General features: G+C 40.5%; 1 protein-coding gene across 2 annotated transcripts; it reads right to left on the bottom strand.

Annotated features, from left to right (window-relative positions):
• Window positions 1-1,717: 1,717 nt before the first annotated feature.
• On the bottom strand, window positions 1,718-22,179 carry LOC133551779 (protein sprouty homolog 3). 2 transcript variants are annotated; one of them, XR_009806563.1, is made up of 3 exons: window positions 21,537-22,179; window positions 6,761-7,964; window positions 1,718-1,886 (listed from the first exon to the last, which is right to left on the bottom strand). XR_009806563.1 is itself a non-coding variant. In XM_061898853.1 (2 exons), exon 2 carries the CDS (start codon window positions 7,892-7,894, stop codon window positions 6,974-6,976), a length of 921 nt encoding a protein of 306 aa, XP_061754837.1. In that variant the 5' UTR covers window positions 7,895-7,964; window positions 21,537-22,179; the 3' UTR covers window positions 1,718-6,973. The 2 variants fall into 2 exon arrangements, 1 of the variants encoding a protein (XP_061754837.1); XM_061898853.1 differs by having other exon boundaries at window positions 1,718-7,964.
• Between the last annotated feature and the right edge of the window lie 319 nt (window positions 22,180-22,498).

Here is a 22,498-nt window from a genome sequence, read left to right as displayed (position 1 = left end):
CCCATCAACAATTGAAAATTATACAAATAATTAAAGTACTTTTAAATACAAAAAAAATTATAAATTAACATCATTCTTTTATTGTTATGACTTACCGGATGGAGCACTTCACCGAACATTGCTACAATTATTTTATATTCCATCTTCTTTTATTAACTCTTACATTTTAATGTGCATGTTTTTTATTTATTTATATTGATGAATTTCATCAAATGAAATTGGTTAAAAAAAAATAATAGCAAAAGCTCAATTTGAAGGAATTAATAATTTGACATCATTTTTTATTTTATTTTTAATTACTGAAGCACTTTCCTTAAAATGGCTACAATTGTTTTATACTCGATGTTCTTGTATTTAACATTGATGTTTGTTTGTTTTTTTATTATTAATATTTATGGATGTCATGGAATAAAATTAGTCTAACAAAAATTTAAAGATATTGGAAATAATTAAAATAAAATTAGGTTTGTTTTTAATTATTGCAATGTATTTTTAAAGAAATAAAATTAGTCAAAAAATAAAATTAAACAAAGATGCTGAAAAAAATATTACAAATAGCTTATTATTTCTTGTATTTTAATGTGAACATATTTTCTGAAATTAATATGATTATTCAATACAATTAAATTAAATTGGTGAAAAAAATTAATAAAACAAAAATGCTAAAAAAAATTCATCAAAACAAAAGTAGGTTGTTGGTTGTTTTTTTTTTTTGTTGCATTTTGATAATCACTTGTTAATATCCTGACTTTCTTCTGATGATATTCTATATTTTGAAAAATATACAACTTTATTCTGTTCTCACAATATTACATTATGTGTGGAACTTTCCGACTTAATTTTTTTCTTTATATCCTGATTTTTAAGGTTCTTTATTTTTCTTGCTAACTGGTGCTACTCAATAACTGTTGGTCATCCATTAAAAAAAAACACTTGGAAAGCTCCTTTCATTGAATTGAGAGATGAAAGTAGTAATAAAGTTTATGTTGTGTTTTTCTTATTTTCCTGTCTTCTCCTTGTTGCCTTTTGTGTTAGTTTCTCCTCTATCTATTAGTTCCAGCGAGGCACACCTGCGACTAATCGCTACCCGGCACTATATAAGGTCATCACAGTCAGCTGCTCCTTGCTGGTTATTGATACCTGTGCTCTCCATGTGCTCTCCATGTGCTCATGCCTGACTCGCATCCTCAAGCTCGGTATGTGCTCTTTCATTTTATCATCATTCCTTACCTCTGTATTTTTGCTCCCTAGTTCCTCAGTAATTGAGAGAAATTTTTAGTTGGAACCTTTTGCTGACCACCGAGAGTCCTCCTTCTGTTGTGTATCTCCATGGTGTGCACTTCTGCCCCATCGCCTTTAGTTCATCCCTTTTTGTACTTATTAAAGACAATCTATTTTTGTGATTCGACCTTGCCTACCGTCTCTGCATCCTGGGGTCAAGTCCTTGCTCATAACTCAACAGTTTAGGCAACAAATATTAGTTGGATCATTGATAGACAGTGCACATACACACACACACTCATATTTTTTAATCCATTAGCATGGCCCCCAATTACTTATTTATAGCTTCAGTAGAGTAAAGTGTGGGGCTGTTGTCCTTCTAATTGTGCTTTCTTATAGCATTCAAATAAAAAGTGCCATGTTTTATTGACATTACATGGATTTAATGAAGCTAATAACCATTATTATCATGATCACCCATAAAATACACATGGTCTGTTTCTGATAGCTCCTTTTATTGGATCATCTTCAGCCTGGAGGGCGACGGCGGCCACACCAACAGCAAGAAAAACAACAACAATAAAAGAAGAAAAAAAATAATCCAAACCACGCTCTTAATCTCATTATTAATCTCGTCCTCTTCAGCGCCATCTATGGTGATTGACCTGTAAATAAATATCCAAACAAAAAAACACATCAGCAACTAAACAGAAAAGATACTGTGCGTATTGTTCATGTATAATAATATATTCACTTTTAGATAGACTTCTATATAATATTTGTTCCATATACTCTCCTTAAATTTCCTTTACAACATACAAGAGGCGCCATATTTTTATTTTGTTTTGTACTAAAGGCGATGCTTGGTTGCAAAGACACAAGAGGACAAGTTTAGTGGTTATGGCGGTAGCCTGTTAACGTTGTTTTCGTTTTGTTTTTTTGTCACCGGAAGGAAAGAAGTCTCGTACAAATGATGGAATAATTACAGTTAGCCGCAGCCTGAAAAGTTCGCAACTAAAAAAGTATTAAAAACCTCACGCGTCTTTCAGTCAAATGTTCACAAGCATGCTACATTTTCTCTAGCAGCGTGAAAAATTAAAACAAATAAAAAAAAAACGTACCTGAATCCACATAATTTTGGACAAATACTTTGTGTTAATGGAAACCAAAAGAAGAACAAGCGCCAAGATCTTTTTAGGCATGATGGTTAAAAATGGCCGACTTGATGCACCTTTTTGCAATTTATGCATCAGCTGTGAGGGATTTCTGCTGCAATGTTTGCTTAACATGAATTGAAAAAAGATTGGTCACTTCAGGATCATGTGTTCTTATAAAATCTAGTAGGGTTTGCATCACAGTTAGTGAAATTACCGGAAAAACAATTAAACTTACATTGTTTTGTTTTTTTTACAAATAAGTTACGGCTGCGCTGAAAATGATAGTAAAAATGAAGTGAAAATATCACAAGGAAAATCAACACAAGGTAAAAAAAAAATCTTAAATCGACAAGGAGTCAAAATATATTCAAGTTTAAATATTACAAACAATTTTATAAGAAAAAAGTCGTACTATTATGACAATCAACGTACTTGCATTACAACGAGAATAAATTGATGTTTCAAAGAATAGTTTAAACATTTAGGCCTTTATTAATCAAATTACCCAAATAATTACATCTTTTTTACCTCAAACTTTATTTTTATAACGTTACAGTTTTATTCCTGTAACAAAATGATTTAATTCTCGCAAATGTATTTTCATACTAATATAACTTCGAGTAACATTTCGACATTAACCTTGTTGCTGTGTGACTTTTTGAATGTAATATAAACACACTTTACACAATTATTCTTATAACATCACGACTTTTTGGGAATAATCCTACATCTTGATTCACATTTTATTTTTTCATAATATTACAACTTTTTTGTAGGGTCTTTCTTGTCTTGAGAGTACTTTTCTTCTTGTAACAAGTGATATTTTTTTTACACAAATGGTTCTCAAACTTTTTTCTCAAGAAACACTTCGATCTCCAAGTACCACCATAATGACCAACATTAAAATACAGTAGCATAATAGGCCTTAGTATTTATTAAAAAGAAGGCGGCTGTTTTTATTTAACAAATATATTTAATATATTTGGCCTCAGTAACATTACACACAGTTTGAACAGTAACACTGTGTTTGAACTTAAGACGATATAATACTGTACTTTAATACAATTATTAATTGGCTTACTACAGTGTGAGAATCATTGCTTTTTACAATAGTCCTAATATTCTCTCGCATTTTTAATGTTGAATGTGTCACCAAAACAATATTCCCAGACAAACGTAACAAATATTCCTAAATGACCAATGTTTTGTTTTTTTTCATTTTGTCACATCTTGTCGGCCATTTTTGTAGATGATTCAAAGGTGGAGCTTAGCATAAAACGTCTTCGTACTATTTGGACTTAATGCATCACAATGGAATTGCATATATTTTGTTGTTTTACAAACCCAGTTTCCATATGAGTTGGGAAATTGTGTTAGATGTAAATATAAACGGAATACAATGATTTGCAAATCATTTTCAACCCATATTCAGTTGAATATGCTACAAAGACAACATATTTGATGTTCAAACTGATAAAACATTTTTTTTTTTTTTTGCAAATAATAATTAACTCTAGAATTTGATGCCAGCAACACATGACAAAGAAGTTGGGAAAGGTGGCAATAAATACTGATAAAGTTGAGAAATACTCATCAAACACTTATTTGGAACATCCTACAGGTGTGCAGGCTAATTGGGAACAGGTGGGTGCCATGATTTGGTATAAAAGCAGCTTCCATGAAATGCTAAGTTATTCACAAACAAGGATGGGGCGAGGGTGACCACTTTGTAAGCAAATTGTTGAACAGTTTTAGAACAACATTTCTCAACGAGCTATTGCAAGGAATTTAGGGATTTTACCATCTACGGTCCGTAAAATCATCAAAAAGGTTCAGAGAATCTGGAGAAATCACTGCACGTAAGCGATGATATTACAGACCTTTGATCCCTCAGGCGGTACTGCATCAAAAACCGACATCAGTGTGTAAAGGATATCACCACATGGGCTCAGGAACACTTCATAAAACCACTGTCTGTAACGACAGTTGGTTGCTACATCTGTAAAGGCAAGTTAAAACTCTGCTATGCAATGCAAACCCCATGTATCAACAACACCAAGGAACGCCGCTGGATTTCCTGGACCAGAGCTCATCTAAGATGGACTGATGAAAAGTGGAAAAGTGTTCTGTGGTCTGACGAGTCCACATTTCAAATTATATTATGAAACTGTGGACGTGGTGTCCTCCGGAACGAAGAGGAAAATAACCATTCGGATTGTTATAGACGCAAAGTTCAAAAGCCAGCATCTGTGATGGTATGGGGGTGTATTAGTGTCCAAAGCATGGGTAACTTACACATCTGTGAAGGCACCATTTATGCTGAATGGTCCACACAGGTTTTGGAGCAACGTATGTTGTCATCCAAGCAACGTTATCATGGACGCCCCTGATTATATCAGCAAGACAATGCCAGGCCAGGTGTTACAACAGCGTGGTTTCGTAGTAAAAGAGAGCGGGTACTTTCCTGGCCCGCCTGCAGTCTAGACCTGTGTCCCATCGAAAATGTCCGACACATTATGAAACGTAAAATACGACAGCGGAGACCCCGGACTGTTGAACGACCGAAGCTCTTCATAAAACAAGAATGAGAAAGAATTCCACTTTCAAAGCTACAACAATTAGTTTCCTCAGTTCCCAAATGTTTACTCAGTGTTGTTAAAAGATAAAGTGATATAACACAGTGGTGAACATGCCCTTTCCCAACTACTTTGGCACGTGTTGGAGCCATGAAATTCTAAATTAATTATTAATTGCAAAACAAAATAAAGTTTATGAGTTTGAACATCAAATATCTTGTCTTTTGTAGTGCATTCAACTGAATATGGGTTGAAAAGGATTTGCAAATCATTGTATTCCGTTTATATTTACATCTAACACAATTTCACAACTCATATGGAAACGGGGTTTGTACATGGAGGGTGTTGGGTAACACTAAAGAATCAATGGTGGATCCAAAAATGAATGTCAATCAAAGTCGGAGACATTTGGAGCAACATTTAGTCATCCCGCAAACTTGATTTTCCCACTTCTATCGTCAAAACTGCACAGCGGTTGCCGAGTGTATCGCCAGCTGTTCTTCGGACTTTAACGTTGCCTAAAAGTCCCTGCATTGATCACGTGAGGACTGAAATAAGTGCACGTTCTAACACTGTTGTCGTGTAATGAAGCATACTAAAAAATAGTTTTATCGCCGCAGTTAGCTCCTATTTACATACAAAAATATAGCAAAGGAACATTTAACATATCAGTTTCGCCGGGTGTTTTTCATGCATCCGAAAACACACACATTCACTTAAAAACATGCACCCGCACACACACTGTACATGCACTCATCTGATGCCCTCATATCCGGCTAAGAAATCCGAGCCCGGTCCCTTTCTTCAATCATCGCTCCTTCTTCCTCTCTCCGTGCGCCCAAAACACCGCAACTCCTTCCTCCTCCAGCCCGTTCTCGTCTGGCCCATTAAGAGCGATCATGAGGCTAATTGCGGGTTTGATCAACTCTCGATGGACCCGGGAAACGGAGGCTTTTAGCCCTCCTGGCGCAAGAGTCAGGAGGGATGGGCGGCTTATGTGAGCCGGAATAATGCACCTTGGCATGTTTTCGTTTGAAGGCTCTAAATTATTATAGGATAAACCCCATGAATGGATTGAGTAAAGATGTGGGAGTTACGGGGGACTGGGCGGGGGTCTTTTGAGGGCGGTTGGCAAGATTTCCAAGTGGAAACCTGATCAGGCTAGCGCTAAGATGTAGCAGCAAGACTAAAAATAAGACCACAGGAGGTTCCTTCGTCTTTGTGTTGACTAACACACGCACGCACACACACAAACACAAACACACACTCCGTGGATGGACGCGCTCCAATCTGCGGTTGGATAATCCGCCGTTCAGCAGAAAACAGTGCGACGGTACTGCGCAAAGGTCTTGGACCACCACTACCGAAGGAAAAACACAAATTATTTCAATGAAACTTTGCAGAGGGTGTGCTGCATGTGCCAAGGAAGAAAGGTGCAACTTGACGTCCCTACGGCATCCATGGAGTTGTCAACCCCCCGCAGAATCTTAATGGCACACCCATCCGATTGTCATACCCAATGAATCAGGAAGTCCATGATTTCCCTTGGTGCCCTACAACTTCTGCACAGTACCGTCTATCTACCTCTTAGTGCTTTTTCCTTTACAAATGAGCTTATGGCATTGAGATTCATTTGACAGTGTGTGGTCCCTTTTTGGTGTCAGATGTGCTGCGAATGTCCACAGTTTCTTCGCCCGTAACCCTTAGCGGAAAGCTTCTACATCCTCTTAAGTCTGCTGCGATTCAGTCCACCGTCTGTTTATTGTTAGCAAAGGGTCGGTCGCAGGGTTGGTAATAAATACATACATATTAGACATCCGGATTAGGCAGAAGATGGAAGGAGAGTTCAGTCTGCTTCTTCTTCAGGTTGAGCTTGTAGTTTCCAAGGCGAACAGGCACAGTAAAAGCTTTGGTCCCTCTTGAGCTGGAGTCATACAAGATCGGTAAGCACGAGTTAGTTGGCTTCTTTTTTCTACGGGGATTTCATCTGTACGTCCCCGCCGACCCTATCCAAGCCTGTCATAGCGACTTCTCCACAGCCTTGCCGCTGCTGATGGAGGGATGACCCGAGTTGGTATTGGAGACGGCGGAGATTTTGCGGCACACAGTGTTGGTGTTGCTGCACCTGCAGCCGGGCCGTGTCGCCCTGTCATGGGCACATCGGCACAGGGCAAGGCACAGCCTGGCAGGGGGGTAGCAGCAGAGGCAGGGCAGGGCCAGCGCCAGAAGTCCCATGGCGCCCCAGCGGGCGTAGGCATGGGCCGGTGCACAGGAGCAAGGACGGTCGGCGCAATTGTCTTCGTCGTCCTGGGCCGAGCAGTGGTAGAAGAGACCTTTGACGCAGCATAGGCAGGTGCCATACTCCACGGCGCTCTCGGCTGAGCAAAGGCAGCGTTGTCCGCAGGCCCAGCAGGAGGGTAAGCGGCGTGGGGCGCAGCACTCTTTGCACTTGCAACGAGCACACCGCTCGCAGATAAACCGGTGCCTTCCCAGCTCATCCTCTGCCAGGATTTTGCTCAGAGAAGTGTCGGACTTGAGTTCTCTTTTCGGTTGAGAGTGAACCACCGAGGCCAAGCCGGAGTGCGACTGCGTCAACCCCGCCAGCAGCCTCTGGTCTGAGCCGGCGCTGGTCCGAGACATGGAGGAGCTTATAGTACTGGAACGGCTTAAGTGGGACATGTGAGCATGCTGCTGCTGACTTTGGCTGCGGGGCATGACCGAATGGCGGGGCTGCTGAGGATGCTGGGAATATATTCCGTGCGGGTGACGCTCATCGTGGGCGTAGAAAATTCCAGATTGGGAAGCGAGTTCCAGCGCCACTGGCCTATCCACGTAGTCATTGTGGGCCCGGATGGCACGGATTTGATCAAGCGACAGCACCGGGACCTGCTGGGGGTCCAGCCCATCCAGCTCCATCCTAAAGGAATGAGCAGGGTCCATGTCACTGGGCCCCGCTGGGCGGCAGTGAGGCTGCAGGCCAACGCCGATGCTCACGGTACATCAGATGAACCTGCAAAAAACACAAGTACAAAAATTGGTGTTTAGTAATGCTCATTGCTACGTTGCAGTATTCTAAGAGAACTGTTCCATTCCAGTTCCGTAGTTGGTGCTGATTTGCAATGCAAAGTTGGCCTTTGCGTTTCCTGAGTCTGGTGGGTTACTGCCCCCACTTAGTCCTCGTTTGAGTGGACAGCAAAATGTGAAAATCATCATAAAGTATATCTAAAGCAGGGGTGTCAAACTCATTTTAGATGGGGGGCCACATGGAGAAAAATATACTCCCAAGTGGGCCGGACTGGTAAACTCACGGCACGATAACTTAAAAATAAAGACAACTTCAGATTGTTTTATTCGATTAAAAATAAATGCTGTTGTTGATTTTTTTTTTACACATACATATTGCGGTTAATACTATTCTACCATAATTTATTCTTTCTGAATAAATTATGTGAACATTTTCATCAGTCAACTCATTGGTGTTAATTTTCAATCTATCAAGATAAAAAAAATATCAAAATCAAATTACAGGATGTTATTTATGTAGTTTGCTCATTTTCCTTGACTGTTGCACCAACATCATGTGGTTTATTTTATTTTTTCAATATACGTTGAATAATCTACAAAGATACAAATAATTGCTATTGTGACATCTAGTGGACATATTTAGAACAGCTGTTTCTTTCATTCAAAAATTTTGGCACATTTTTATACTTAGCAAACTCATCCCGCGGGCCAGAAAAACCTGTTCACGGGCCTGATGCGACCCACGGGCCGTATGTTTGAAAACCCTGATCTAAAGGGTGAAACCCTGTCAAAATGCTATCATTATCAGCCTACCATAGCTAACAAGGTCCACAGTGCTCCTGGTATTGATTTACTGTGTTTTGGGCCTCATTTGCAAATCAAAGTGCAAACTCTTTTTTGAAGCTAGGTGACTTTTGCCTTGACAGTAAGTGCTTCAGGACTAAGGGTTTCAATGTCTGTGTTTTTCCTGCAACCACAAAAACAACATAAATGTCCTGAAGCCATTCCATGCACCCTACTTAGATACATTAGTCATTTCATGCCATTGACAAAGTGTTGCCGACTGTGACATTGCAAAGCTTTCCTGCTAATTAGACGCTCAGAAGGGAAGTAAAAACAACAAATACAGGAAATGCATGGTCAGGGAAGACCACTGAATTGAATACAAGCTCCAGATGAGTGGATAAGGCTTATAAGAAAAGGCAGAACTCTCGTATTAAAGATATTACGTCCTTGCAGTGTATGTCGAAACCATTCGTATGCACCCAGCAGCAATTATCGGTGCGTATCGTATCATAGCATGAGGCGGCAGATAAGGGGCGCAGGTTTGTGATAGATGCGGAAGCTTTTTCGAATTAGTGCGAGGAAAGAGGAGCGGTCCTCGTAGTTAATTTCATCAGGCAGAATGAGGGCCTACTACACTTCCTGCCTATCAGGAGATCTCCTTCTGCTCCATTGCTATAACCTCATATTTGACAATGACACAAACGCTACAAGTCCTCGCTCAGTGTTAACAATTCATTAAAAAACTGTGATTAAGAAAATAAACCTAGTACTGGTGTAATATTTTTATATTCTCATTGTTTACCATTTAGGACTTTTTCAAACCATGACTTGGGTCGTCTGTTGCAGGGATTTTTAAACTGTGGTACGCTCACCACTCGCGGTTGCAAGCTCCATCTGGTGGTACGCCAGAGACTTAATTCATTATTTAGGTACAGCGTTTTTATCTTCCTATATTCCTATCTTCCGTTCAAACTGTGCGTAATGTTACAGTGGCCAAATATAAAACCTCCGCATTGTTTTTAATGGATACTTAGGCCTACTACGCTGGTGTGTTTTAAGGTTGGTCCTTATGGTGGTACTGGTAGAGCCAAGTGTTTTCTAAGGAGGTACGTTGTGTATAATGTGTAACAATCACTGGTCTAAAGCAACAAGATTTTAGATAAAAAAGTGAACATGCTAAGACGAGTCATACTGTACATAAAGATGTATCAATATTTTATACATCTATCTATCCATTTTCTGCGGGGGCTGCTGGAGCCAATGTCAGCTGCACACGGGCGGAAGGCTTTGTACACCCTGGACAAGTCGCCACCTCATCGCAGGGCCAACACAGATAGACAGACAACATTCACACTCACATTCACACATGCCAATCAACCTATCCCCTGGTGCATGTTTTTGGCGGTGGGAAGAAACCGGAGTACCCGGTGGGAACCTACGCAGTCACGGGGAGAACTGCAAACTTCACACCGAAAGATCCCGAGCCCGGGATTGAACCCATGACTACTCAGAACCTTAGTATTATGAGGCACATGCACTAACCCCTGTCCACCGTGCTGCCCATATAGTATGTGTATGTATTTATATATATATATATATATATATATATATATATATATATATATATATATATATATATATATATATATATATATATATATGCTCCAGCACCGCCCATGACCCCAAAAGGCTATATACTGTATATATGTATATATATATATATACATATATACAACAGAAAAACCTAGTGTCTCAAGGGACCAATCGGAGCTTCTTTGTCAGTCGCCTTATTGTCTTTAATGAGATATTTGCACGAATGGGGGCCGACGGTCAACCTGATTATGTGATATTATGGCACGAGGGGATATTTGGAAGATTGGCCCAGGACGTTGCAAGCACCTTCATTAAATGTATTGTTCTTGATTCTTCCCCTTGCATACTCTTTTGGGCAGATAACTGTGGAGGTCAAAATAAAAACTGGACGCTGTACACGGCTCTTGCTCAATGTGCAAACGCAGAATGGGGCCCACCCGAGATTGTGATAAAATATCTGGAGAAAGGGCACATGTTCATGAGAGCAGATTCAATCCATGGCTCAATCGGCAAGAAAATGAAAGCTCAAGAAATCATCTATACGTTTGATGACTTTGTAGATCTTTGTAAGACGGCATCAAGATAGATTGGTTTTCCTTTGTTTTCCCAAAATCAGCTAGAAGTGAGTTACTAGGTTTTGCCTTCAACGGGAGAGATCATGGCCAAACACTAATTTTCTACCTGTAGGAGGCGCTATTATCAACAAGCATAATCAGAGCAGAATTTTCGCCATGATACACAACAAATAACAAACTCCTAGGTTTTACATTCAGGATCTGCATTCAAAAGATAATGTCTGAGAAACCTGGTGTTTGTTTGCAGATTTGGAGCGCCATGTTGTTTTTGGGAAGTGATGCTCATGCATGTGCCCACTGGGCAGTTAGCAATCCTCTGGCAACAGCAAATGGTGCATGTGTGTGTGTGTGTGTGTGTGTGCGTGTGTGTGTGTGTGTGTGTGTGTGTGTGTGCGTGTGCGTGTGCGTGTGTGTGTGTACGAGGCCCTCCCTTCTCGGATTACTTGACAATAAGCGTTAATGTGTGTAAGGGAGGGATTCGGTGGGCCTGACCCCCAAACTGCACACTGTCGTTCCCATGGATACGTCTCCCATCAGCAGGGACGAGGGTAGGGCAGACGGCTTTATGTGAACTTCCTGTCAGAATTTTACCCGTGAAAATAAACCCCCGACATATAAAAGTGAGTTGCATGTGAGGGGAAGTAAGGAGAAAAAGCTTAACAGAGTGCCAGTGTTGGCAGTGTGGTAACCTGAGGAAGGACCTTTGTGCTGAGGGAGTATCAGTGTGATGGGACGGGTGGGCACACACACACGCCACTTACACAGACTTATTGAGCCTCACTTTTCTACTGAAAGATTGAAGGACTTTTCATTAGGTAGTGCCGCACAAACCCAAAACAAAAAGTATTGTTGTTGTTTTATTTAAAAACATTGTTTTTTAACATTTTGTAAACTCACTGTCGACATCATCTCTATCACTAGCGCCTCCACGCCCCTCTTCACTTCCACCGAGTCTAAACGGTCGATGGGATTTTTAATGGACTTCTCTCGGTGACATCATGCAAGCATCCGAGCTATTTTAAAAGCCACTGCAGTGACCCCCCACAAGTAGGAGTTGCCCTTTCTGTTTGACGCACTTCCTCTCAATTTTTGACCCCCGGCCTTTCCCAGAAGACCTCCAGACATGGGTAAACAGTACTTAAGAAATCCCCCTGAAATTCATTAGGATTTAAATAGAATAGTGGTCACATTTAAGAGGACTCCCATCAATTGAGTTCATTGTGAGGAAACCCGAACCATATTTAACAAGAACGCCGTTATCTTTACAGGTGTCGCTAACGTCAGCCCTCTATTGAATGATCAAAATGTTCACAATGATGATAAATTCATGGAATTTATGTTACATTTGTGCATCAAAATAGCAGTCAGTTAAGCCAGTGGTTCTCAAATGGGAGTACGCGTACCCCTGGTAGTACTTGAAGGTATGCCAAGGGGTACGTGAGATTTTTTACAAATATTTTAAAAATAGCAACATTTCAAAAATCCTTTATAAATATATTTATTGAATAATACTTCAACAAAATCTGAATGTAAGTTCAAAAACTGTGAAAAAAATACAACAATGCAATATTCAGTGTTGACAGCTAGATTATTTGTGGCCATGTTCCAAAGTTTTCTTTTTTTGTTAAAGAATGTTTCTAAAGAAGACACTTTGAGTTGATGATTACTTCTATGTGTAGAAATCTTTATTCATAATTGAATCACTTGTTTATTTTTCAACAAGTTTTCAGTTACTTTTATATCTTTTTTTCCAGAAAGTTCAGGAAAGACCACTACAAATGAGCAATATTTTGCACTGTTATACAATTTAATAAATCAGAAACTGATGACATAAAGAAGCAAAATACAGCACTATCTCTTTTTTTAAACCAAAAATGCTTTGCTCTGATTAGGGGGTACTTGAATTAAAAAAAATGTTCACAGGGGGTACATCACTGAAAAAAGGTTGAGAACCACTGAGTTAAGCGACCAACAAAGATGAATACCTTATCCTTCTGAAACAGTAGGAAGAGGATTCCTATGGCCCCCTTCGTTGTGGTTTACCTGACACATGAAACGAGAGCGGTAGAGTGTTGAATATATTTAAGATATGTTTTGTGGCAAATCCAATTCGACCACAACTTCAGTTTCTGCGTAGAGTGGCGCTTTCCATCATTTTCAGCCGTTTGCATTGCAAAATTATTAAACCCTCACCTTCCTTCTGTTTAGATCCACCAAGGAATGGGGCCATATTCTTCCCTACTTGTCGGCGGTCTTTTTACTGATCGGAATTTTTGCTATCGTACAAAATACATTACAAATTCCGCCCGATTGTAGCTGAGATAGGCGCCAGCGCCCCCCGCGACCCCGAAAGGGAATAAGCGGTAGGAAATGGATGGATTCCTAGAATTTGTGTACAAGCTCTGCATTCGAAAAACAGTCAGTTGAGCAACCACTGAAGACAAATATTTTATCCTTTTGACAGGTGGCGCTAATGTGAGCAGTCTATTGTTTAGTCAGAATTTTTGCAATCACGCGCAATAAACAACAAATTCCTGGAATTTTTTTACAAGTTCTACATTGAAAGAGCATTCAAAGGAGCAAATATCCAAGCCAAATACTTAGTTTTTCCTATGAATGATGTTATATCAGCAGTCTGTTCGCCTATCAACATTTTCGCAATGATTCACAATAAATAAAAACGACTCAAATTTGTGTACAACTTCTGCATCAGAAGAGCAGTCAATTGAGCACTCATTTAAGACAAATACTTTATTATTCCATTATGCTAACAAAATATAAAATGGGGTGGGCTGGCTCACCCCGTAGAGAGGTCACCCAGAAATCAGCCATCCGAGTCGCAGCCGTTGTCTTTCACCCACTTTGCTTCCACTGCCCCCCACACTGGTAGAAATGTAGCTTGCCGCCAAGCATGAATATATGGATTTCCTAATGTTAAGCGCTATATAAACATAATTCATGTCAGCAGAATTTTCGCAACGATACACAATAAATAAGAAATTCCGAAAATGTTTGTTGATCTTCAGCATTAGAAAGGGAGTAGTTTCTTAGCCCTGACAAAGTTTAGTGAAATGTTGTGTAGAAGTTGCCCTCTAGTAAACATTGATTGATTGATTGATTGATTGATAGTGGGTTCTTCAGACCACCACGCACTGCCAGGAATTCAGGGTACAACACTGTTTTATTTTGTTCTCACAAGGTGCAAGACTTTTGTTTCGCTGCAACAAGTCTTTCTGCATCTGCCCAGCAGGACCTCCAACTCTAACTACTCGTCTCATCACGGCTGCTGCTAATAAAGGCGACAGGTGATTAGATAACAAGGCCCACCTGGGCCATCTACGCACGTGTCGCTGTCTTCGAGGCCTGTCCTGGCAACACCCCGTTGCGCGGCAGGCCCGCAGGCCACGCACCCCTCCACACGTTGATACGATAAATAACTTTGACGTAACCAGGGTGGTTACATACCAGTAGACAGGAGTATACACTGTTCAATTGAGTATAGGTCTGTTGAGCTTATTCTATGGGTTCTTTACATTTTTGACCCCGGGGCCCAACTTTTCCACTGTATAGGAGCTCGGTTCCCACTCAATTAGTATTCTTCCGCTTGATTTTAACCGTATATCATAATTATACCCAGCATACTGTTTACAACCTTGTCAAATAATATGAAACCATGTGTTAATCACACATAAATATTATTTATATAACACATGAACCTTAGGCTTTGGTCAGGCAGAAACATAAGTACCAACCAAATATACTGCATAGGGGACTCATAAATAATGGAAAAAAATCAATTAGTATACAATTATGTAGTGCTAAAATGAATGAAGTGAATTAATTGATTAACGTGGACCCCGACTTAAACAAGTTGAAAAACCATTACCATTTAGTGATCAATTTTACCGAATGTGTACAATCTATGCAATCTACTAATAAAAGTTTCAATCAATCAATCAATAATGATATGTTTCTTAACTAAACTGCTGTGAAAATACAGCTTTTACCACTTTAGTCATAGTTTTTGCAGATAGAAACTTCTCTATGACTTTGGCTCCAAATGTCTTCTGTTTATGTGATATTGTCATTACTGCCACAAGTGGTGGAAAAGTGTATTGCAACTGAGTACCGCTGCGGACCATAAGGACCACAGCTCTCGGGAACACTCATGGCACATCATCATTAAGAAACACTGGTTAATTCCAAATATTTATTTAACATTAAAAAATATAAAAGTGCAGACCAATGCCAAACACTTGAGTCCTCCCTGTAGGTTGCATTCATGTCAAACGTCTTTTGCAAAATTTGCACAAAACAGAAGAAATATCAAATTCCTTAATTTTTTGGGATTGGCATTAAAAAAAGGTAATGATTAGTGGAAAGTAGTTATTTGTCATGTTTTTAATCACATGACTCGCTCACAAATTGGTTACACGATGTCCCCACGTGCCACGTGACCGACTGTGTACCACACATGCGGGTATCAGGCACTAAGACCCAGAGGCTTTCCTCTGCCCGGTGTCCTCCGGGGAGCGCAGCAGCAGGATTGGATGACAATAAACTTGATGAGATACCGGATGTGCTGAATCTGACCCTGACGGAAAGACTGAAATAGACACTGCAGACCAGGGATGGTTGGGGGGATGGGTCACAGGAAGGGAAGGGTCAGCAAACGACCGAGGGATCCCAACACTATATGAGGAATTTTTACCAAGCAATCTGCAGCATGGACGCTTGTGGGAACAAGGTCACACCGGAAGTGACAATAGAAGTAAATATGGAGTCCACTTTTTTAGGAAGACTTTTCTGCAGACTGGGGGAGTGTCTGATTGTCTCGTTGTAAAGTGAGAGGTCACTTCCATCATCTGTGCCAAAGGGTCCTTCATCATAAAACCCATCCAAGCATGTCGCTTTCCTTTGCTTTGTGCACTGGGAACAGACGGGTCTTTCCTCAACGGTTGCCACAGAGTTAAAAGTGTGGAATTGTCTAAGTCAGGTGTTTTCAAAGTACATAACCCAGAGAATGATATCACAGTTGGGTCTTCCCTTACTCCCCCCAAAATATTTTTATGGTGGCCCAAGTCCTAGGGCTAAGCAGAAACAAATACTGGTTATTTGTGGAAACGTGCAATAACCGTATTTTCCGGCGTACTTAAAATATTTGTTTCCCCTCAAAACTTGACAGCAAGCCTTATAACCCGCTGCGCATGATGACCGGAATAAATCTGGTTTTGCTTACCGACTTTCAAGTAATTTTATTTGGTACATGATGTAATGATAAGTGTGACCAGTAGATGGCAGTCACACATAAGAAACACATGTAGACTGCAATCCATCCATCCATTTCCTACCGCTGGGGGGTCACTGGAGCCTATCTCAGCTGCATTCGGGCGGAAGGCGGCATACACCCTGGACAATTCGCCCCTCATCGCAGGGCCAAAACAGATAGAGAGACAACATTCACACTCGCAATCCCACACAAGGGCCAATTTAGTATTGCTAATCAACCTATCCCCAGGTGCATGTCTTTGGAGGTGGGAGAAAGCCGGAGTACCCGGAGGGAACCCACGCAGTCACGGGGAGAACATGCAAACTCTACACAGAAAGATCCCGAGCCCGGGATTGAACTCAGGACTACTCAGAACCTTCGCATTGTGAGACAGATGCACTATTCCCTGTTCCACCGTGCTGCCCGTAGACTGCAATATGATGGCAATATGACTCAACACCAACATTACACACGGCGCTCAAAAATCTATCAAAATGTTTTAGTACGACTTTGGTAAGCTATGAAGCCGCACCGCTTGATGGATTGCCGCCGCATTAGACATACGAGTATTAATATGGTGTGTGTATAAGGTAAGACATATTATCTGCTGTTTTGTTTCGTAATATTATGCAAAAGCAACTTTTCTTATCTTGTACCTGCTGATCTGTATTTGGGATCTGCATAAATTCTGAAAAATTGCGTGCGTCCGCCTTTGTGGTACATGTCAACCCAGTAGTCTTTTTTTTCTCTATCATCTTGTTATGGGACATTCATCCTCTGTTGTTGCCATTTCTAATATAAAGTAGTTTAAAGTTCTTACTTATATCTGTCAGGAAACTCGCCATGAAAAGCGCTAAAACAAACCGGTGTAGTGAGTCAATATTATTCACCCAAGGAACTTTAGCTATTAGAGAGTTCCGAACGGATGTTTTTTCACGGGACACATTTCCGGCGTTGTTGTTGTTTCCGGATGAAGAAATGCTGCTCTGTTATTGATTTAAGTAAAGTATGAATGTCATTTAAACAGTTAGCTCCATTTTTTGACACTTCTTTTACTCCTGTCGAAGGTGAGCCACGTAAATATGACCGCCCACAAAACGGCGCATCAGGAAGCGACTGTCAGAAAGCGGTTTGAAGATGATCGGTAAAACCTAATCTAGGCAACATTTTGACCAAAGAACCACCATTACATGTTATGTAGACCACAAGGAAGTGTTTTACTTTTAGAAAAAAAAATATAACAATATGACCCCTTTAATTAGCCCTATAATCCCGTGCGCCTTTTGTATGAAAATTGACCTGACTAGACCCGCTCATCGGCAGTGCGCCTTATAATGCAGTGCGCCCTATGATTCGTAATTTCCAAAAATTCAGTGCCCCTCCCGAAAATGTTCTCATGAATTTCTCCCAATTTCCATCCAGACAATAATATTGAACCACCATTACATGTTATGTAGACCAGTGGTTCTCAAATGGGGGTACGCATACCCCTGGGGGTACTTGAAGGTATGCCAAGGGGTACGTGAGATTTTTTTTTTAATATTCTAAAAAAAAACAACAATTCAAAAATCCTTTATAAATATATTTATTGAATAATACTTCAACGAAGTATGAATGTAAGTTCATAAACTGTGAAAAGAAATGCAACAATGCAATATTCAGTGTTGACAGCTAGATTTTTTGTGGATATGTTCCATAAATATTGTTTGTTTGAAATATTCTTTTTTGTGAAGAAATGTTTAGAATTAAGTTCATGGATCTCTATTACAATCCCCAAAGAGGGCACTGAAGTTGATAATTACTTATGTGTAGAAATCTTTATTTATAATTGAATCACTTGTGTATTTTTCAACAAGTTTTTAGTAATTTTTATATCTTTTTTTCCAAATAGTTCAAGAAAGACCACTACAAATGAGCAATTTTTTTGCACTGTTATACAATTTAATAAATCAGAAACTGATGACATAGTGCTGTATTTTACTTCTTTATCTCTTTTTTTCAACCAAAAATGCCTTGCTCTGATTAGGGGGTACTTGAATTAAAAAAATGTTCGGAGGGGGTACATCACTGAAAAAAGGTTGAGAACCATTGATGTAAACCACAAGGAAGAAAACATTTAGAAAAAAAATAATATTAGGATTCTTTTAATGTGCCCTATAATCCTGTGCGCCTTATATATGAAAACATATCAAAAATAGACCATTCACCGGCAGTGCGCCTTATAATCTGGTGCGCCCTATGGTCCGGAAAATACAGTACATTCCTAACAGTGATGGAATATTTTTTGGTTAAATAAAATTTCATTCGTAGCGCACTATTTACATTCCATATGCGTTCATGCCTTCCATGGAAAGTGGGGTCCTACCCACAGGGTGGGGCGGCCCTGTTTGCACTTTCCCTGCCAGAACTAAAAATCAGTGGGATTTGACATCACTAAAAATAAAGCTCATCAGGTTCGAAAACATCTTGTTTTCTTTTTTTTTTTTGGTTCAAACTGCTCTCCTGAAGTCTTGTGCCTCAAAATGTAAGATTTTGCTCCCTCAGATTAATCCATTCATTGATTTAGAAGGCGTGTCCAAATACTTCTGTGCAACAATCCGACTTACTCAGTTGTTTTCTCGTGCAAATCTTTTATTTCCGCAGCGCTGTGGCCGTACAGTGCATTAGCCGGAGCATTAGTGGCGTGAAAAAACGCTTCCCTCTCCATTCATCCCCTCCCTCCATCATCCATTCATCCGTTTCATCATCCCTCCTCCTCCTCCCCCTCTTCCGCTCCACAGCTACTGTCCTCCCTCCGTCTCTCGGCCCACAGCCGCCCATGGCTGGTTAAACCCTGCCACTCCTCCTCTCCTCTCATGCCCATCACTCCATCCCATTATCATCATCATCATCATGCACTCATCCATCGGCCCACCCTCGCAGTCCCAACCCCAAGCGGAGATGGGTATCGACGTTCTGCATCCGACCTTGAGGACAATCAATCGCAACCCCTGCGTGTCCCCATCACGTTTACGCACACACACACATACACACACACACACACACACACACATGGATACCTCCCTTATAGGGACCCCATGCTGTTAGGGGTCCCCTATGATTGGGGCTGCTCTGGGAGCAGAAACAAAGTAACCAAACTGGGATTTGTTGGACTAAAAAAAAAGATTGGTAAAAAAAAAACTTGTTTTGTGTTCAGTTTTTATTGAATTATAGTGAATTATATTTATATAGCGCTTTTTCTCTAGAGACTCAAAGCGCTTTACCAAATATCTACATTTGTAAGCCACATTTAAGCTAGTGGGTTTCAGTAGGAGCAAGGTGGGTGACGTGGCTTGCCTTAGGAGAATGGTTCTCAAATGGGGGTACGCGTACCCCTGGGGGTACTTGAAGGTATGCCAAGGGGTACGTGAGATTTTGAAAAAATATTCTAAAAAATAGCAGCAATTCAAAATTTCTTTATAGATATATTTTTTGAATAATACTTCAACAAAATATGAATGTAAGTTCATAAACTGTGAAAAAAAAATTCAGTGTTGACGCCTAGATTTTTTTGTGGACATAAACTGACCTACTCAGTGGCCTAGTGGTTAGAGTGTCCGCCCTGAGAGCGGTAGGTCGTGAGTTCAAAACCCGTCCAAGTCAAACCAAAGACTATAAAAAAGGTACCCGTTACCTCCCTGCTTGGCACTCAGCATTAAGGGGTTAGAATTGGGGGTTAAATCACCAAAAAATGATTCCCGGGCGCGGCACCGCTGCTGCCCACTGCTCCCCTCACCTCCCAGGGGGTGATCAAGGGTGATAAGTCAAATGCAGAGAATAATTTCGCCACATCTAGTATGTGTGTGACAATTATTGGTACTTTAACTTTAACTTTAAATATTGATAATACAGTAATTGATTCACTTGTTTATTTTTCAACAAGTTTTTTGTTATTTTTACATGTTTTTTTTTCAAATAGTTCAAGAAAGACCGCTAAAAATGAGCAATATTTTGCACTGTTATACAATTTAATGAATCAGAAACTGATGACATAGTGCTGTATTTCACTTTTTTATCTTTTTTTTTTCAACCAAAAATGCTTTTCTCTGAATAGGGGGTACTTGAATTAAAAAAATGTTCACAGGGGGTACATCACTGAAAAAAGGTTGAGAAACACTGCCCTAGGATACAAAGGCAGTGGAAGCTGGATTCGAGCAGAGATCCCTCTAGCTTCTGTCGGGCTGCTCTACCATTTGAGTCAAGCCGATCAAGCCCAAACGACAGAAAACCACTTTGAGGATTTTTCTGCATCATACTTTAGAGCCCAACCAACGATGGTGCATTGGTCTTCTTGGAATTCCTTCATCTCCTTGCATTATCCCAACAAATATAATGCCTTTTTAATGGCTTTTCAATAAAAAATAAAAAAAAGGTTAAAAAAAATGTGGGTCTTAGAGGTACAAAGTGCGACCACCAAAAAAAAAACGCTCAGTAGCGCCCCCTTAGAAGTTATAAAACATTAACATCCGCCTTCAGTGCATCGTTTTGACAGAAAATCTGTCAAGCGGAGAACCATAAAGAACCGATGCTGCAAAATGCACAGGCAGTCGCCCATTTTGGTTTTCTGGTGTGGATTTAGGTCATTGCCCACCATTGAATGTGAACCGAGGGAAGTTTGCCCAATTGGCACCAAAATCGAACCCTGTAATCTGCAATAAATTGTGAGCAATTAAATATTTCATTCACACTATATTCTGACTAATTTTTTCGGGGTCCCGGGCCACCCAAAATCCCCCCTACCAGAAAGTTTGAAATCATTCGTATCCCATTGCTTCCGGTTGACACAAAATCTGGCATGTGTGTTAATGACACACAGAAATCAATTAAGAACAGCAGCAGCAAAACGCACAGGTGGTCGGCCATTTTGCTTATTGCAGGTGAGCATTTTTTTCAGGCCATTTGCAGACGTCTTACTGGAACAAACTCCAGCGAGAAGATGTGTCGGATCACTACCGAAATTGAATCTGGCTAGACGATGATAAATTATGAAAAGCTTTCATTCATACTTTTTTTTATGATTACAGGGAAGTTGGGGACATTTTTAAATAATTGTTTCTGTTGATTTGTTTTTACAGTAGTATTAGTACCACGTTACAATTCTATAAAGTGTTTGTAAGTAAGAATAAACACTATTTAGTAGTTATATCTTATCACGAGGTGTATAGCAATGGATTGCATCTTTATATACGATGAAGAGCCTGGATAGTTAGTAAATTAACCGAAAATCTAAACAGCAAAAGCCAAATACTCCTTCCAAGGATGCACGTAATTCTTTACAACACTTTTTGAAGCTTACCTCTGATGCGTGGCAGATCCATGTTGCACGGGAGCGTGGAACTGTGCAGACCGTCCGTTTATGCAAATGCCCTCAATTTTTCTAAATCTTCTGCAATGTGCTTTGAAACCGGATGCAATATGTTTAAGAAGTCCTTGTCATAGTTTGTGAGGGCTTATTAGGGTTGATGTGTGCAAAGAAAGAATACATAGATGCTCTCTATCAGCAGGATGTGCCCTCCTCCTTTCCTCCCTCCTCCTCCTCCTCCTCCTCCTCCTCCTCTTCCCGGAGCTCAGATCCCGGTGCGTCCTCCTGAGGTCATCTCCCCCCACCTCCCCCCGACAAATATCAGACAAGTTTTGCGCTCCTCCTTGCGCTCCAAGGATGCTGGAAAGCGGGCTGTCAGCATGACCTCGCTTGCAGAGATGAAAAGAGACGAGCGGTAGGTTGCATTGTGCGTCATCGAAATAAAAAGGGAAACAAGTTGAAAGTGCACGTTGCGTAAGAAGCCCTTTAAAAGTTAGCCGTATGCACAAATAGTTACAAAAACATTTCCTTTCCTGTCCTATTGTAGCTTGCACGTCTCTTCTCCAGAGATGAATGACTCTCAGGGTTGCATGCTCTCTCGCTCTCTTTCTCTCCCTCGCTCTCTTTGTGACACTCCTCCTCCTCTTCCTTGGCCCCTCGCTCTCTACCCCCACCCTCTCCCGTCGCTGAATTCAAGCCGGCTCATGATCGAGACGGAATAGGATCTCGAAGGGTCCTTTTGAAAGGAGCCAACCACACTTTTAAACAACCCCAAGAGCTCCAAAGTTGCTGTAAGTCAGCCACGGCAGCAGAGGGCGCCGATCAAGGAAGTTTTGACGATAGATCGAAACTTTGCAAGTTCTAGCTAAGGTAGAGATAGTTTGGTGCGGATTGGTTCTTTTTAAGCGGACTACTAGGCTGTAGTAAATTAATTAGAAGCATTAGAGTACAGAGCA

Source organism: Nerophis ophidion, linkage group LG04, assembly GCF_033978795.1.
Source record: "Nerophis ophidion isolate RoL-2023_Sa linkage group LG04, RoL_Noph_v1.0, whole genome shotgun sequence".
Classification (NCBI taxonomy): domain Eukaryota; kingdom Metazoa; phylum Chordata; class Actinopteri; order Syngnathiformes; family Syngnathidae; genus Nerophis; species Nerophis ophidion.
This window is presented reverse-complemented; position numbering and strand designations above follow the sequence as displayed.